The sequence below is a fragment of the Semicossyphus pulcher genome, unplaced genomic scaffold, assembly GCF_022749685.1.
Source record: "Semicossyphus pulcher isolate SPU_LCO1_2020_fin unplaced genomic scaffold, fSemPul1.0.p SCAF_15, whole genome shotgun sequence".
Classification (NCBI taxonomy): domain Eukaryota; kingdom Metazoa; phylum Chordata; class Actinopteri; order Labriformes; family Labridae; genus Semicossyphus; species Semicossyphus pulcher.
In genome coordinates this window covers 21,630,739-21,643,183 of record NW_027211659.1, presented here as the reverse complement: position 1 = coordinate 21,643,183, position 12,445 = coordinate 21,630,739, and the positions used below count along the sequence as shown (strand labels likewise).

Here is a 12,445-nt window from a genome sequence, read left to right as displayed (position 1 = left end):
GAACACATAAAAATTGCGAGAGTAGGGAAACGTTGTGTTCCTTGGCAAAAGAACTTGAGCCAAATGAATGATTAACTAAACAAAAAACATGCTGATATTCCCTTTCTTGTGAGATTGCTTATGTGTATTAACACTAAAGGTCTAATTTTGTATGTATTCCGATGCAATCCATCAAAAAAAGCAAATAGAAGAACCCTTTAGCCAGGTTCCACAATCATGTGGAACACTTCTCAACAGTCGAGGCTATCATAGCAGCTTATAAATGTCCATGGTTTGGGATGAAATGTGTCACAATCATGTATGAGTGTAATGTTCCAGACCTGACATGACAACTTTAAATGAGAAGCTCAACTAAGAAATCATGACTGAGTGTACTTTGTCGAATTGTGTCATGCATATTTAATAGGATTTTACTGATGATTCAAATGACTCCATAACTAAGTACTAATTACATCATCTAGTTTTCTTCATTTTTTTGGTGCAAAACAAGGCCTGCATTTAGACACAGTGAGACTCGTTCTCTCACCTTGCATCTGCTAGCGTTGCCCTGACAATCGCCCACACTGCCACAAAAACAGCTGGAACACCTGAAATTGAACAAAACAAAAATGAGCTGTACTGTCCCGAAGATCTACTTTTTTTTTACTCATCTATGGCCTACATCACATTTCACATTTAGATTTCAGTTCCTAAACATGATATTAAGAAAGTATAGGAATTTCATTGGATTTAATTTGGCCTGCCAAGTTAATGGCTTCACCTTTTTGATTGACAAGATTTACTTTAACAGGTAGAAGCCATGAAAAAAAAAAGTCATCGATGAGCATGAACTCCTTTACAGACTGTAAAAATGTTTCACTTTCCAAACCATCAAGGCCCTCCCCAAAGCTTTTATTTCAGCTACTTGCATGTTCTAAAAAAAAAAAGACCCCCCCCTACACAGAGACAGGGCTCGACATGATTGTCTACACATCATAAATACCGATGGTGCATAGTCCTCTTTTATCCCTTACGGCAGTGGTTACCAACCTGGGGTCTGGTAAACGCCAAAGATCGCTGGGGGTGCGTGAGGCTTCGTCTGCACTGAGATTGTCAAGATTAGATTTGCATTAGATGTTAAATTAAATCAATAAAAAGCTCTTAACTGATATTTAAAAGTCTGTTCAACTATTAAAAAATATGTTTTTTGCTCCTCATTCAAATATAGTAGCTACTTTGTCAGCCACACCTCTGCGAACTATAGGCAGATCGGTATACATTTTTGCCAGTGAATCACTTTGTTGTTTTGGTGTACGTGTATACGGGCTGGGGGGGCTCAGCCTTTCTTGGATAGAAGCAGGGGGGGCTCCAAGAAAAAAAAGTTGGGAACCACTGCCTTACAGGAATCACACAGCATTGTGTTCTCATTTTCCATGTCCATTGTCTGTTTTTTTCAATCCTATTTTGAACTTTTAAAAAGATTATACACAAAACACAAAGTAGAAACACTTTTAAACAAACAAATACATTAACACACTGGGGGCATATTGACAGGCGTCATCTCTTTTATTTCTTTTACTTCTTTCACTCACCAGAGTAGCAAATACAACTGACTTAACCTTGACAACTTATTCTTTCTGTGTGGCACATTCTGTGTATTCTTCTGATATTCGGTATAATCCCACGTCATGGTGTGTTGCGCTGTACCTTGCGCAAACAAACTCTCTGCTAGTCTTTGAATAAAGCACTACAGGGTTTCCGCATGTGCATTGCAGGCCCTGCAGCCAAGTTGACCCCCAACCAGGCATACTATTTCTTTTTTATGTACTTTAGCTGTTTTGAGACGCATGTTACAGTTAGGGTCACGGTTGAAAACACCGATATAATGGATGGAAAGCTCACAGAGGGACATCTGTTGGTTTTAAACATGAAAACATGAAATATAAAAACAGCAGGTGTGTTCTTTACCCTCATTTACGCAGACTTTCTAAAGCTGAGGTTACCTAGCAACATAAGCTCATAAGGTAAACTGTCAGGAGCAAAGGTCAGTTTAAAGCCATGATCTCCTAAACACGGCCAAGTGCAGGAGATTATGTAAATGAGGAAGAGACAGCTAACATATGAAGCTTCGCAGAGTTAACAACTGAATCCCTGCCGCATGTCATTTCGTCCTCAATATAGTCGAGTTATTCGGGTGTGCCAAGCATTCCAAGACCGTACGAATGAGTAGAGCAGCTATTCCGTACTTTCTTCAAGTTTTTGTAGCATGCAAATAACTACTTTCAAGTCCAGACACACAACTGTTTGCTATTGATTCTGTGCGACTTCACTTTTGTCTCATCAATTTGTTAATTTATTAAGGCTGGCTTCAGTGCCTCTTCTCTGGATCAATTCTGACCATGTTAATCTGCAGATTAAAAAGCCAAAACATAAGGTGCCCTTTGGCAATTTATAAATAAGCATCTGAATGGTATTACAGATTGAATTTCACCATTTAAACATAGAAACAAAGTCTCTTCTGGGAGAAAAGAAGGACCCATAATTAAAACATGTTTAACCAACTGCAACAAATATCAACAGTTTCTTCGTATTTACAATTCAGAATTTAAAAGTGATAGAACAGCCACAACCCCAGCCAACCATCAAAACTAACAGGGGGGTCCTGTATTGGTTTAATGGGCTCTGCTGTTTTACAGTATATTGTCGAGTTGCATCCATATATTATTACAGAGCTTTAAGAATTCAGGTCATCAACAAGGAAATGTGAATTCAATTTTTCCTTGAAAATGCCCCTGAAATGATACATTATGTTCTTCATATCACAGCTTCTTACAAGAGATTGCACAAATTGCATATGTGGTTGTGCAAGGCAGGCGAATCTCACAAGAAACGTCAAACAGTCTTTCATCCTCCTCAGCTCTTCATCTAACTGTGCAGCTTCATTACGGTCAACATGATTAATCATGGAGCTCTTAATCTAAGATAAGTGTTCCCCCTTCCTTCAAGATACAATCAGTCAGAGACATGTTGCATGAACTCTGTTTCTCATCTGTATCAAAAAGAGGACGAGGAAATGAAGAAAGGTGAGAAACAGAGGCACAGAGTATGAGGGGAGTGTGCAGGGCTAGTACAAAAGAAGTATAAAAGCACGTCAGTTACAGTAAGCAAAATCTCCTCTAGAAAAATATGTTGCATATTCTGATCAAGACGTGTGGGATGTATGTTGATGATTGAAATCGAAAGCTCATTCGATACATTTCTGATATAGAATCAGATATGTAACAACCCTCGCAGGTGCAGGTATGTGTCACCATGGTCGTTCTGTAAATCAGGAAGGCTGTTGTTGCCGAGCTGTGTGTGTATGTGCGTGTGTGAGATAGTGATTAGATCGAATAAAGCACCTGCTGACTTACTCAGAATCAGTGGTCATATTATCCAAAATGACAAAATCAGTAGGCAGGTCAGTAAGGCTGCTTATCAGCGGTCATTGTTTGTGTGTATGTGTGCGCGTGTGTGTGTTTGTGTGGTGAGAGCACTACTTTTGTAACGGTGCCCGGCCCTAAATTACAACATGCACGGTGTTTCATAAAGATATGTCTTATTTGTTTCTTGGCAATAAAAAAAACAGGTATTGGTGTTAATTAACAGGACACTGAATCCAATTTGCTTCTAAAATGAGCAAATCTGGTTTCACATTAATCTTACAAATTAGGATGTATTTACAATAAGGTGGGCAAACGGCCAAAAACAACACTAATATTTTCTAAACCTAATGCATTGATTACATTAACGTGACATTTAGTGACACAAGAAATTCCTACTAAGGGAATGAACTTTTCACCTTTTTTGGCTGGGTCAGCCCTACACATGGTTCTGTATGTGCCTGACTGACTGACTGACTGACTGACTGACTGACGGTACTTTCAGGGCCATAGAGAGAGAGAGAGAGAGAGTTGCGGCATCACAATGGCGGATTGTGGAGCATAATCCACTGACGCGACTCTCTCTACATAGCTCTGGATACTTTGTTCGGGGAGTAGGCGGGCCTGCTCCTCCGCTGTCCTCACCATGTCCGCAGCGCGCATATCCAGAGGTTGTTCCGGGTCTTTGTTTTAAAAGTTTCCGTGGGTTGGTCTTAACAGAAAACGATCTTATTTACATTAGAAACTGGACCTTAATTAACACACAGTGAAACCAACCGTAGCTGAGATGAAGAGACGGAGAGCGAGCGAGCGAGGGAGAGAGAGGGACAGATCACACCAAAGTTAAGTCTGTAACATGATGCTATTTATTTATTTTTTATACCATACACTTATGACCTGCGGGAGACTTATGACTACCTTTTTATTTCAAAGAAAATTAAGCAGGAACCGCAATAAGCAGCCTGTGAGTGACTTTAATGATCAAATAACTTCCTAAAAAGGTCATAAATGAAGTAAAAAAAAAAAACAACAACGGCCAGGAAACACTTCAAAATAAAAGCACTGTGTACAAACGAGGGGAGTCAGACTCTAGATCGGGCTTTTACTTTGAAAAAGCATACCAGAAGTGTTGACCTACTTTACTCTCTATGCCTGTGACTGTTACTACAGGAAGAGATGTTAATGTTGCTGTCAGAGATCAATAGGACTCATCACAATTCATTTTCACCGTGTATTTTGGCTGAGAACCGCTTGGGGTAAAAATAGGCAAGCCTCTCTACATTTTCAGCGTGTGTCACGCCAGCAGTGTGAGGACTCTCATTTGCTTCATGCATTTAAAATGAAAATGAACACGTCCCGCTGCCGACACGCACATGCCACGTTTCCAGTGTTACCCACAAAAGCACACATTGACCTTATGCGGTCAGCCACGTACTAAGTTTTGACCTAGTCTTGTTAACTCATGGCGCATCACTGGTTTATCCCACTACAATCCCTCATTTTTCCTTCTTGGTGCTTCTTTCTGGTCAGTTGCCATTTATTGCATAATAGATTTACAAAAATCTAAGCACAGTTCAGCATGCAGTCCTAATAGAAACAGTAACTGTTTGGATATAACCAAACCTTCATATTCTAGAAAGAGAGCAAACGTATAACAAAAACGAGACACAGATCAGACAGAAATCTAATGCACCCTTCCTTTTCTCCATTGGACTTCAAAGAAAAGAACAAAAACATCTTTTGGGGGACATAAACCTTTCATCTACTTGTCTGAACATTCTCAAATACTTGTGTGGATGACATCCAAAAACTCTAAATAATACCAGCAGTTCTGTTTCATTATGATTCTCAAAGGTTATTCACGACACACCCTTGGTCTTTTGAATTTTGAGGATCTTTTCACAATCTTGACATGATGTTATAGATAATTCCTATTTTAAGTCTAGCTAGTCTCCTAAGAGCAAATGTTATCATATTACCTTTTATTGTTTCAGTGTGAATTATAAGACTCTGATCTAATGGTAACTTTTTATCCCTCCAAAATGCAAGTGTATTTATTTGCATGGAGAGACTTTAATGTCATCCTTCCTATGCACCATACAATATTAATGACCAGAGAGCAATTATATCTGATGGCTTGAATGCTATATCGCCTCTGCATAATGCATATTCCCTACAATTTGGTGTGGTGCGCAATAATAATGATTCCAGGACAAAAAAATGAACTGCTTGAATATTCTGTATATTTAATCATAAACTGAAATCTTCGCTGTATTGTGGAGTTGAGCTTGCTGAAGAAATAGGAGGATTATTTTGTGCTCTAATCATGCTGCATAATGACATGCTGTAGGTGCTATGTGTTATATAAGAAATGCATACCCCATCCGATGAGTATAAATCCCCAGAGGTATTTGGAGTCTGATCGGAAGGCCATGAAGATGAGGCTGTGGAGGTAGAGGCCTTCAACCAGGATCCAGTAGTAGTTGGTGGCCAGAAAATAGATGAAGAGCAGCACAGTCACCTTGCAGCCAATCTGACAACAAAACAGTAACACTTTTATAACATCCTGCCGGTACCTGTTTAGTTTAGTCTGTGTGTGATCACACGTTGTGATCACAACAGGTGCCTGTCAAGTAGATGATCTGATTTACATTTTAAAGCACCTTGTTGTTCTTGTATATATTTGCACAGCAATGAGGACAAGTATCCTGAAAATAAACTCTGAATATAAAGTTTATGTTAATGAAAGTCATCAAATCTACTAAGTGTAGATACCCACTTTTGGTCCACAAATGTTACTTTGTACTCACTTTAATGACAGCTCTCATTGTAGAATTAAAAGAACAGTAAAGCTACAACATCCCTAAGGGTTATACAGACTGGATTCAGTGATGTCTTGTTAGGAGAGCAGAGAACCACCCATAGAACACAATAAGGCAGCTTTGTTGTAAGTAGATGATAATTATATGTATCCGCAATGTAAAGCCAGGTCCTGTGCTTGTAGATTCACTCTCTTTTGCCTCTTTAATTTCCAGCACATGAACTGGTGGAACTAAGATACAGTGCCACCGAACTCTCAGGCATTGGTCGTTTGCAAACCCCATTTATGCAAATGTATGCACAATCATGACCACACTCATGACAGTAAATGACTAAACTGTCATCTTAATTTACTCTTACGATGTCTATGTATTTAAGCGCACATGCTGTACCCACTGTATATATAATATGTATAACATGCAAAGCTGTATTCTAGCCACATTTCATTAACCTGCAAGTCATAATACATAATTAAGCATTATTCAACAATATCTTACAGTAGCTAAGCCATATATCATTCATCATTCAATATTTAAGTAAGTCAAGTAAGTCCTTTCCACCGAAATTAGAGCACTGACGCAGGTTTTTCAGACACAGGAAGACCTGCTAATAGATGCCGATTGTCTCTGTTCCCATTGCCAGTGGAGAATATTGTTTTTGGTCTCTTTTTTGTTGCGCCACCGTCTGACATCACAAACGCGCCGGAGACAGGGTGAGTAAACAGGTAAGATGTTACGTGGTTAGGTCTTTATTGTATCTATTACTCATGCAGTCTATTTATCAAACTCTGCGTCGAAAAATTTTATCCGGGTTTGAATGCCCATTGTAACCTTTCCCACTAAGCAAAAAAAACGGGCGGGTGTTCAGGAGTGTTAGTGGGTTTTTTGACCAGTGGGAAAAGGGCTATACACTCACCAGCCACTTTATTAGGTACACCTTGTTAGTGCCGGGTTTGGCCCACTTTTGCCTTCAGAACTGCCTTAATTCTTCGTGCAATAGATTCAAGAAGGTGCTGGAAAAATTCCTCAGAGATTTTGGTTCAAACTGACATGAGAGCATCACGCAGTTGCTGCAGATTTTTCGGCTGCACATCCATGAAGTGAATTTCCCGTTCCACTACAACCCAAAGGTGCTCTATTGGATTGAGATCTGGTGACTGTGGAGGCCAATTGAGTTGTCATGTTCAAGAAACCAGTTTAAAGATGGGGACACTTTGGTCATAAAGGAATGGACATGGTCAGCAACAATACTCAGGTTGGCTGTGGCGTTTAAACAATGCTCAGTTGGTACTAAGGGGCCTAGACAATATGCCCCACACCATTACACCACCAGCAGCAGCCTGAACGTTTGATACAAGGCAGGATGGATCCATGGGGCGGCTTTGGCTCAGTGGCAGAGTCGGTCGTCTTCCAATCGGAAGGTCGGAGGTTCGATCCCCAGCTCCCTCAGGCTACATGTAAGAGTGGCAAGACACTGAACTGGCATGATGAACTGGTTGACAGCAGCAGTTACATAGCTGCCTCTGCCATCAGTGTATGAATGTGTGTGTGTGAAAGGTGAATGTGATAAGTAGTGTAAAAGCAGCTTTGAGTGGTCGCAAAGACTAGAAAAGTGCAATAAAAGTGCTATATAAGTACCATGTAGTACCATGTACTCAGTCTCCTGTTTCTTACGTAACATGAGCTGTGGTCGCGAAGACTAGAATAGCGAAAATCTGCTTCAAGGTTCAATGTGTGGTGCATTCAGAGATGCTCTTCTGCAGACCTCGAGTGGTTATTTAAGTTATTGTTCCCTTTCTATCAGCTTGAACCAGAATCTGGCCATTCTCTTCTGACCTTCTGACCATCAACAAAGTATTTTCGCGTAGAGAACTGCCGCTCACTGGATTTTTCCTCTATCGGACCATTCCTGTGTATGAAAATCAGAGTAGATCAGCAGTCTCTGAAATACTCACTCACTCACTCTGTGTTCCTGCTGCTTAGAGCCATACGGACATTTCTTACCGGCCTTAATATAATTTATTCATTATTTGCATTTTTGATGACTGATAATCTGATCTGAATTCATTATTTAATAAGCCCAAATGCTGTGATGTTCATGCACTATGAAAATTATTTATTGGGCTTAAAGTTTCAGGGAAAAGAGAAAAAGTGTTACCTGCTAATAATAATAATAATAATAATAATAACTTTATTTGTATAGCACCTTTCATACACAAAATGCAGCTCAAAGTGCTTTACAGTGTGGTATTAAAAACAAGAACACAACTCAAAGTGCTTTACAGTAAGGCATTAAAAGCAACATAAACTCAGTGGAAAATGTAATACAAATAAAAGTTACTTAAAGGAGATCCAGTAAGAGGCAGAGAAATGAGAGCAGATAGTAAGAAGAAATAAAAACGTATTACATTAACTAAATGCCTGCCTAAATAGGTAGGTCTTCAGTTGATTTTTAAAGATTTCAACAGAGTTTGCATATCTAATATGACTGGGCAGGGTGTTCAACAGTCTTGGAGCATAATAACTAAAAGCAGCTTCCCCACTTGTTTTGTGGGTCACTTTGGGAACAGTTTAAATGCCAGCATCAGAGGACCTAAGGGCTCTCGTTGGTTGATAAGGGGTTAAAAAGTCTGAAATATAAGATGGTCCTGTAGCATTAAGAGCTTTATATGCCAGCAAAAGGACCTTAAAATCAATTCTAAAAGAAATGGGGAGCCAGTGCAGGGTAGCTAAAAGAGGAGTAATGTGCTCTCTTTTCCTCGTCTTTGTTAAAAGTCTGGCGGCAGAGTTCAGAACTAGCTGAAGTTTCCCTATCAGCTTTTTAGGTAGGCCAGTAAAGAGGGCATTGCAATAGTCCAGCCTGGTGGTAATGAAAGCATGAATCAGTTTCTCTGCATTCCGCTTTGTTACAAACGGTCTTACTTTGGCGACATTTCTCAGGTGAAAGAAAGCTGTCTTGGTCAGCTTGCTAATGTGGGCTTCAAAGCTTGAATCAGAGTCCAAAATGACACCGAGACTTTTGGCTTCGGGTATGTTCTGGTGAGCAAAGTTCCCAAGCCTATTAGAAAGTGTCTCTCTTTTGCTTTTTGGTCCTAGAAGCAGTATCTCTGTTTTATCTTCGTTAAGTTTTAGAAGTTTGTCACTCATCCATTGTTTTATTGAGACTAAACAGGCAGTCAGAGAAGATAGGCCATTTGGGTTGCTTGGACCAACAGAAATGTATAATTGGGTATCATCTGCATAACTGTGAAAATTTGTATTGAACTTGTTGATGATGTAGCCTAACGGAAGCATGTATAAGGAAATTAGCAGGGGACCAAGACAGCTTCCCTGTGCAATACCAAACGGCAGGTCATGTCTTACAGACACATGTTCATCCAAACAAACAGAAATTTCTGCCAGTTATGTAGGACCATGAACGGAACCAGTCTAGAGCACTGCCAGAAAGACCAACCCATCTTTCCAGACGATTTATTAAAATAGTATGGTCAATGGTGTCAAATGCTGAGCTTAAATCTAAAAGGATGAGGATCGACACTTGATTCAAGTCAGTGGCACGTCTAAGATCATTCACTATTTTGACTAAGGCCGTTTCTGTACTGTGGTTGGATCTAAAACCGGATTGGAACTTCTCTCAAATACTGTTGTCATTGAGAAAGGTATTAAGTTGATTAAAAACTGCTTTTTCCAAAACTTTGCTTATAAAGGGGAGGTTGGATATAGGTCTGTAATTACAGAGGATGTTTTTATCTAGATTTGGCTTCTTTAAAAGAGGCTTCACTACTGCAGTTTTTCTAGGGAAGTATTATGATTATCTTTAGGATCAAGGGAGACAAGCTATCATATACACGTTTGAAGAAATTGCTGGGGACTGGATCAAGAGCGCATGTGGAGGAGGATGTTTGAGCCACAATGTCACGGAGGTCGTTATACGAAATGCTGTTAAAACATTTAAATGCTGGAGGGTGGCTGTGGGGTGAGTCAGCAGGCTTATCAGCTGTTCTATTAATGTCTGACCTGATCGTGGCAACTCTCTCATTAAAAAAGGTGGCAAACTCCTCACATCTCTGAGCAGAAACCTGCTCGGAGTGAAAGGGAATGTGATTTAATAGCCTATCGATAGTTGAGAATAGACCCTAGAGTTGCCACTATTCTCAGCTATAATCTTAGAGAAATGGGTCTGTCTCTCAAATTTTTCTTTCAGAATATTATTATTATTATCATTATTAATTTGATATCAGACACCACTAGGTCCGTGGCAGTGATTCCTCTGTAGATAACGAGATCAAGAGTGTTACCGTGGTTATGGGTAGGGCCTGTAACATGTTGACTGAGTTCTAAGCTGTCCAAGACGTTGAGGAATTTTGTGGCTTTGAAATCAGATAAATTATTTATGTGGATATTGAAATCACCATTTACAATTATTCTATCATAGTCAGTGATAGAGAGTGACATAAGTTCTGAAAACTCTGAGAGAAAACCTGTTCATAGCTTAGGAGGGCAATACACTGGCTACCACTGGCTCAGCCTTTAAAGTAAATGCAATGTACTCAAATGTAGAGAAATCACCAAAGCTTACCCTAGTGCAACTGAATTTGTCTGAGAAAATTGTGGCAATTCCACCCCCTCTTTTATTCTGCCAAATAGAATGAAAGAAACTGTAGTTGGGTGGACAGGTTTCAACAAGGATAGCAGCACCATCAGAGCTGAGCCATGTCTCTACAAGAAATAGGAAATCTCAGTGCTTATCTGAGATCAAATCATTTATTGCAAAGGACTTTGTGGTGAGTGATCCTACATTAAGTAGGGCCATGTTAGTGGTGGATATAACTGGTTGTAATTGAATTTGGCGAGGTATAGCAGTAATATTATTTGGATTTCAGGGATTTTTCTGTCTGTGTAATCTTGTCCTATGCTGTGATCTCTGACTAGCAATTGGGATTATGGGCATTGAAGGCACCTGAGCACAAGGGGGAGCTAGTGAGTCTATGCCTGAATGGGATGATGGCAACGATGCGCGGTAGAGGTCAGCTTGCAGTCTGCGACCGGAAGTGACCGGTGTCGTATTTGAATAACCCGTTGTTACTGCTGGGGGAGGACAGTAGGGGGGGCTGGCGCTGGATAGATTGCTCTGAGATGGAACCGGAGAAGAAGACGGGGGTTCAGGTGTGTGTGATGTAAATAGTCAATCACGCGGGAAGGACAGTGCTGCATGCTGTAAGTTGGCCGCCAGTCATGTGCGTACAGAGAAGAGCGCTCCCAGAACAAATCAAAATTATGAATGTAACCGATGTTGTGGGTATTACAGACAGATTGGAGCCAGGTATGAAGATTCAGGATTCGGCTAAATTTCGCAGATCCTCGGTCCAGCGTCGGTACGGGACCGGAGATGAGAGCAGACTTTCCGGTATTGTTAAGCAGTTCAAAGAGGAGAAGGAAGTCGGCTTTTGTCAACTCAGATTGCTGACGGACAGTGTCATTTGTGCCGACGTGTACTATTATTTTCGTGATCGTCGATGGGAGTGAGGCCAAGAGTCCTGGGAGCTTCTTCAGGATGTCAGGGGTCGTGGCTCCGGGAAAGCAGTGTGTGGCTGCGTTAAAAAAGCGGATGTTTCTAATTATGGAATCACCGACTTTTAAAGTAGTAGGAGGGATGAGCGAAGGCAGAGAGGATGGACGTGGAGAGTGCTGTTTACTGGTTTTAGTTTTGGAATCACCGACAGTCAATGAAGCAGCTGGAGGAGGGGGCTTGGAGGACCGGACCTAAGAGAGACTGCTAACAGAGAGACTCTCCTGCTCCCACTGAATTCATTCATTCATCCGTAATAAAATATAACTGATCATGATTAGAGGTCTTTTTTTATTACATTTGATAGAAATTAATATGTTTCTGCTACTTTGGATTTTTAGACAATTAACTTATTTTTACTAAGATGATGACTCAAACAACAAATCAAATCGGCAGTTATTCACTTAATTTTATTTATTTTATGACAATGCTCATTATTTCATTCTGAACGATCCCAGGGAGTCAAATACAGACTCTTTATACGAACGTTGTTTAAAGCCAGTTTCAGGGCGCCCTGTAAAGTCTGTTTTAAGGCCCGCTTCTTCCTCTCTCCGGTATGAAACTCTGGTGATGTTGTGAAGTTTCAGATGAGTCCTATCAGCTGCAGCATCCAATCAGTAACTGATATCTAATAAGGGAGCGTGTCGGCCAGTAAA

The 12,445-nt window shown here is 40.3% G+C and overlaps 1 protein-coding gene across 1 annotated transcript in view; it reads right to left on the bottom strand.

Annotated features, from left to right (window-relative positions):
- pth2ra (parathyroid hormone 2 receptor a) overlaps positions 1–12,445 on the bottom strand; it is a 90,721-nt gene that overhangs the window by 29,578 nt on the left and 48,698 nt on the right. Inside the window, exons 8-9 of the mRNA XM_069663501.1 lie at positions 5,781–5,934; positions 527–587 (exon numbers count right to left, since the gene is read on the bottom strand). Of these exons, the coding sequence (XP_069519602.1) occupies positions 527–587; positions 5,781–5,934 (215 nt within the window). The remainder of the gene's footprint in view (positions 1–526; positions 588–5,780; positions 5,935–12,445) is intronic.